This window comes from Berghia stephanieae, chromosome 9, assembly GCF_034508935.2.
Source record: "Berghia stephanieae isolate SIO BIC M18660-M18661 chromosome 9, UCSD_Bste_1.3, whole genome shotgun sequence".
NCBI lineage: Eukaryota > Metazoa > Mollusca > Gastropoda > Nudibranchia > Aeolidiidae > Berghia > Berghia stephanieae.
In genome coordinates, this window is record NC_088368.1 from 26,536,149 (window position 1) to 26,542,357 (window position 6,209).

At 37.5% G+C, this 6,209-nt stretch overlaps 1 protein-coding gene across 1 annotated transcript; it reads right to left on the reverse strand.

The window, feature by feature from the left end:
* Positions 1-2,641: 2,641 nt before the first annotated feature.
* LOC144979173 (uncharacterized) lies at positions 2,642-4,362 on the reverse strand. Its single transcript, XM_078925782.1, has 3 exons — positions 4,128-4,362; positions 3,732-3,875; positions 2,642-3,394 (listed from the first exon to the last, which is right to left on the reverse strand). Exons 1-3 carry the CDS (start codon positions 4,360-4,362, stop codon positions 3,075-3,077), a joined length of 699 nt encoding a protein of 232 aa, XP_078781908.1. The 3' UTR covers positions 2,642-3,074.
* Between the last annotated feature and the right edge of the window lie 1,847 nt (positions 4,363-6,209).

Consider the following 6,209-nt stretch of genomic DNA (forward strand, 5'->3'; position numbering starts at 1 on the left):
CTTCTACCACTATACTAGTAGTAGTAGTAGTAGTAGTAGTAGTAGTAGTAGTAGTAGTAGTAGTAGTAGTAGTAGTAGTATGGATGAAATAGAGGTTGCATATTTCTGTGCTTTACTACGTAGAAAAAAAAAAAGACAACTTGAAAGAGAAAACAAAATTGCGTGCATCCTTTAATGACCCAAAGATTGCTCAAGGGTCAATTCCGTAGACTCTATGACGCCTGGGTTATACCTCGCCCTAGCTCAATTTGCGGCGCTGTATGGCTGCTGACGCCTGGGTTATTCCAGTCTTCCCTTGGAATAGACCCTCGAGAAAAATTTCCCCTATGGGATGAAAAAGGGAATTTTATTTTTTTAATTTTAAACTGTTATCTGTCTGCTCAACGCTACAGAAACATGGATAAGTTCAGGATTTATAAGCTTAGGAGACAAGATGGCCCATGGTTAGCGCGTTGTACTCTGGACTCAGAGGTTCTGTGTCTGATTCCGACCGAAGCCAATCTGTACTTTCTAGAGCAAGAAAATTTACTCCAATCACTCACTCCATTCAGGTGTAAAAGGATACCTGTCAAGCTGGGATAGTAATCTGCGATAGACTAGCGTCCTGTTCAAAGGTTTTCAAAGAAATACGTTAATTGTCCGCTTCACGCTAGTGAAACCGGAATAACTCATGCACCATTGGCTACAAGGCTCTAAAGGACTTAATTTGTCTTACAATGAGTCCAAGTGGCTCAGGACTTACTTAAAAATATTTTCATTGAGAATTCCCGAAATAAATACCGATAAAGATAATTGATCCCAAAAGTTACCGAATAGATGTTTTAGACACGTTACTGCTGTGTCACAAAGTGTGACACTTCTTAACCCTATCCCTACAAGGCTTTTTACTTGCATTCGCCTACAACGTGGGTCTTTTTTGACCCAGACCTCTCAAAGAGAAAAAAACTCTTTACCCCCCTCTTCCTACAACGTGGGTCTTTTTTGACCCAGACTTCTCAAAGAGAGAAAAACTCTGTACCCCCCTCTTCCTACAAGGTGGGTCATTTTTGACCCGGGATATAAAATAACAGAAATACATCTTTTATGCTTATATTGTGTACAATGTTGCCACTTTCAATAGAAAAAAGATGTGCGCATCTTTATATACTGATATGATAGGGGTTCGAATCTCATATAAATATGCGGTTTAAGTTGTTCCATGAGTCCTAATTATTAGTATATATATGTATACTGTATATATATATATATATATATATATATATATATATATATATATATATATATATATATATATATATATATATATATATTATATGAATAAAGCATTTGATAGGATACTATTGTTTGTTTGTGGGGTTTTACGTCGCTTTTAACACATGGTAAGTCATATCAGCGAGTGTTATATTTCACATTCATTTTTGTGCTGCCACACAGAGACATGGTATAGCACAACACATGCCTCATTCGATCACAGTATACTGATACCGAGCCAACCGTCTTAGTAATAGTACTAATCCCATAATGCCGAGAGTTAGGCGAGACTGCTACTACCGAGCAGTGGTAAATGTTTACAGTGGAAACCATTTATAACAGGCCTGGATATAGCAGGGATCCGGCTATAACAGGGATACTCTAAACCCACATTTTTGGTTTGTTTTCTTTATCTATGTAATATTTTATCGGATATAACCGGGAATCGGATATCGCAGGGATTTTTCTCCACCTCCACCATCCCTGTTATAATCGGTTTCCACTGTATTTTAGATTATAGGAATAAGCCTTCACAAAAATATAAGAAAAACTAGAAAATTTATTAACTCAGATTAACTTGGATCAAAGGTAGATCAAATGGAAACAGTATGTAGCTTTCAATTGGAACAAGCTGTACATAAAATGGTTTTCACTGAATGTCGTTTGCAAACTGGCACAGAGCATTTATTACAGGCTGTTGAAGTTTTCACGTCTTTTTTTGGTGGACACTTTCCACACCGTCTCCTTTTCAGGCCACACCCTATTGTTGCAGTTGGAATTGGCTCATATTCATCATCATTGCCTAGTTGAGTAACTATTTTACTCTTCAATTCCTTAGGAATGTTCATAGTCAATCTTCTTTCCATGAGAGGACGAGCTAGTTCCAAAGCAATATCTATCTGAAAAAAACGTCGATTGTCAGCTTGGGAAAGTTTACTTTCTGGAAATTTAATTTTGTACACAGCTAATGCAGCGATGCTAGCGATGTCCAAAATGTTGAAAAAAATAACCATGGGCCACCTCTTTGTCTGTCTTTTGGTTGTCATTGAATGAGCCATGAAGTCCATACAGTCAACTCCTCCTTTCGTTGAATTGTAGAATTCGATTATTTCAGGAATTTCTTTTCCATTCGGGGATGTAACTAGCTTTCCATCGTTGTGCATTGAAGACAAAACAATCACATTTTTTTTTACATCCGGATTTATAACTTACAAGTGTTTTCCCTTTTTCAAATACAAATTCAGGCTGTCCTTTCTTTGTTCGCTTTGGGTCTTTGAAGGCTTCAGGAACAAACCTTTTATTTCTTCGAATCGTCCCCACAACTGTCATCTTATTCCCTTCAAGACCATTGCATAGTTCCATGTCCGTAAAAAAATTGTCCACAGTCAAATTTCGACCACTTCCAAAATAAGGTTCACTCAACTGTAGAGCCGTGTTCCTCCCTAAGTTTATTTGAGGTTCTCTTCCAATTTTTCCAAGGTATGGAATTGCTCCCAATGGGTATTTTGTGTCTGCATCTGCTGCCCAAAATATTTTCAGCCCATACTTGTCCGGTTTTGACGGCAAATATTGAAGAAAAGAACATCTTCCTCTCCAAGGCATTAGTTGCTCATCAACAGTGATGAAAGGTCCTGGCGAGTAATGGCGTTTTAGATTTTTCAGCAGAGCCTCCCAAATGTCTCTTACAGGAGCAAAAATATCTCGATTCCTTCTCTCCGTTCTGGTGTTTTTATTGTCAAACCTCAGTCTGTTGGATAAACTCAAGAATCGATTTCTTGTCATCACAGCACTTGCCAGCGCGTTTCCATTTTTTAGATCCCATACTAATTCCGTTGAAAAATGTTTTGATTCACGGCACCCAGATGAATGAGAATACCAAGGTAGCCACGCATTTCGATATCATCCGTATCTTTCCATTTTTCTCCCAAAGCCTTTCTCCCTTCTGCATTTGTATATCTAACAACATCAGAAAGTATAGATTGGGTGAAAAATAAATTGAATGCAGATGTAGGATCAATCATCTGTTGACACCCGACCAATTTAGGCTTTGCTTGACGACAAATACTTTTGCTTGGAGTTCTCTGGTTGGGTATAGTGTTTGCTGACCAGGACGTCCCATCTTTAGTAACCACGGCAACAGAGTCTGACAATAAATAATAAAGTGGGGGGGGGGGGGAGGAGGGGAGGGAAGGACAGAAAAGAATTAGTACTGCTATATAATAATATTGAAACAATTATTTCAACACTCTAAAAGTAAACATAATACAGGCATGATCGAATGGATATCACACTGGACACGTAGCTAAAGGTACATAGGGTAACCATGGTACACACTTGAGATTGAGTTGCAACTTACGTAGTTCTTTAGCATTATAACATTGATTATTCAGTTAGACTTCGGGCACTGCATGTGCTAAAATGCGAAAAAAAAACTCACAACTTTAGTTATATTTAATTTATATCAATTTAGTTACACTCACCATCATTTGTATTTCCTGTGGGTTGAAGAACTGTATTCTCAGTTGCTACGTTTTCATCATCAGAACTCATTTGCAAGTCAGGCAGAGATGGCGGATAGAAATTGCTTGAGGTTGGCCCTTCCCCTTCTTCAATCGGTTCTAAAACTGAAGATGAAAATAAGATAAAATGTATCAAACAACCAAATCATACATTACAACTAATCATACATAAGTTGGACGAAAAGGTATCTGGGAAAGGATATGGAATTCAATATTTATTGATTTCTCAATTTGAATAACTAAACAATACAGCTTGTGAAATATTATTATCTTATCATAGTTGTTGGAAAGGACTCATTGTGGTTAAGAATTTAATAGAGATTAAACTATTCCAAAAGTAAATAAAAGCAGACATACCTTCAGTTTGAACGTCGTCAGGATACTTGTAGATGACAGGGCCCATTTCTGTAAGCACAAATTCTTCATCAGATTCCAAGTCACTTTCATTTGGTAAGTTATCATTGTCATCCAATAAGGCATCTGGAAAATCTTCTCCATCGCTTTCATAATCATCCATTTCTTGAACTGTATCGTCCTCATTCTCTTCAGTAAAATCAGCTATCTCTAAAGTTTCAAAAATATTCCTTTCCATGTTCGTTGCACGAGGATCAAAACAATGTAAAAGCGGAAGAGGAAATAACGTGAAAAGGGAGGTAACTACCAAATATATCAAGGGGAGGATAACTCTAGATAACAGAAAAGTAAAGTGGCTCCATGCACATTTCTGTTATTGTTATTATTTGATCGCTAATGGACCCACTTATATGCCCGTAATGGGAGAAAATATAGTTTTTTCATTGATTTTATTAGTGGGTCAAAAATGACCCACCTTGTAGGACTAGGGGTAGTCATGTTTGACCCCTCACTAAATAAAAACTGTTCACTCCAGGTGTCTGAAAATTTACACACATATGTAAACTTGGACGAACAAAGCTTATCTAAAATTTCAAGCCAATCCATCAGAAAGTTTTTTTTTTAAATTATTTTTTAAGACCCTCCCGGGTCAAAAATGACCCACCTTGTAGGGATAGGGTTAAATTATATTTTATAAACATACGTTTTTAAATTGCCGAAAATGTTTGTGTTGCTATGCCCTCTGTACGTGGTTTCATCACAAAGAATTATTTTTTGAATTGTTCTTGCTTTTTTACACTCAGAATTGAAATAAATAAATAAATCATAACTGTGAAATTGAATGTAAGCTTCGGGTTTCCCCTTCATCAATAAGACATGATGAATTAAAAACTACAGACGAATTAGATAATGTGGTAGTGGCGTTGTTAAGATGCATAAACAAAAACATTGATGGGCAGGAAATTGTATGCTACTTTGTGAGGAAGTGCGAATTAAAACAGAGCAATAGAAATTTATAAAAGGTGCGTACTTAATTATGTCAAAAGAGTGTAGGCGGGGAGGAACTGTGTAATGCAGTATAGAAAGTGAACTAAAATAAAGTGTGGACTATTGTTGGAAAATAAATACCATGGAATTGGAAATAAATACAAAATATAAGGGATGTAGTTATTAATATATTAGTAGTAGTAGTAGTAGTAGTAGTAGTAGTAGTAGTAGTAGTAGTAGTAGTAGTAGTAGTAGTAGTAGTAGTAGTAGTAGTAGTAGGGATGCAGAAAATAAAGACAGGCATTGCAACTTTGACACGGCGCCGCCAAGTCTGGGACTTTTTTTTGTCCTAGTGCGGAAGGCTGCTATATTTTTCTACTATCACAAACGATATGAACACGGGACTGGGACAGTCCTGTCCCGTTGATTTTGTAGCATTTCACAACGGCTTGGGACACAACGGGACTGTTTTGTCCCGTCCCAATAGGTGCGGAAGATTTCTCTATATTCTATATGTTACAGATTTGGGACAGGACTGTCCCAGGACAGTCCTGTCCTAGTGCGGAAGAGGTGTAAATTTGTATGACTGGGGAAGGGACGTTGTCCAAAACTTTCAAACTGTTCTGACGTTGTCTCGTTTTGGAGGAAATGCTACGATGTAACATACTTCCTGACTTCTTTGATAATAGCATCATCCCTTCTATCTCTGTATCTCGCTGCATTCCTTGTCATTATTCGAAGACAAGACTTTTAAGCAGTTTGTTTCAAAAGTGGTGATTCCTCGGTTTAAACTTTAAACCAGATACTATTTACTTACGACGCGGTCATTGGATACACCTCACAGGACTGGCATTTCATCAGGATGGTTTGTGTTGCCATATTTGGAAATTCAGTGGGGTCTGCGATTGTTTATCCACCAGTGAGACATGTTACAAGATACGTTGATGATGTCAGTTGCTGTTTGAGAAAGCTGGAGGACGCCGCTCGTCATTACATACAACTTTTTGGAGCGCTGTGACATGGTACACAAAGTTATGAAGGTTTGTGTTGTGTGTACCTACACAATAACGATAGTTATGGCTATCTGGTCTAGTGGCA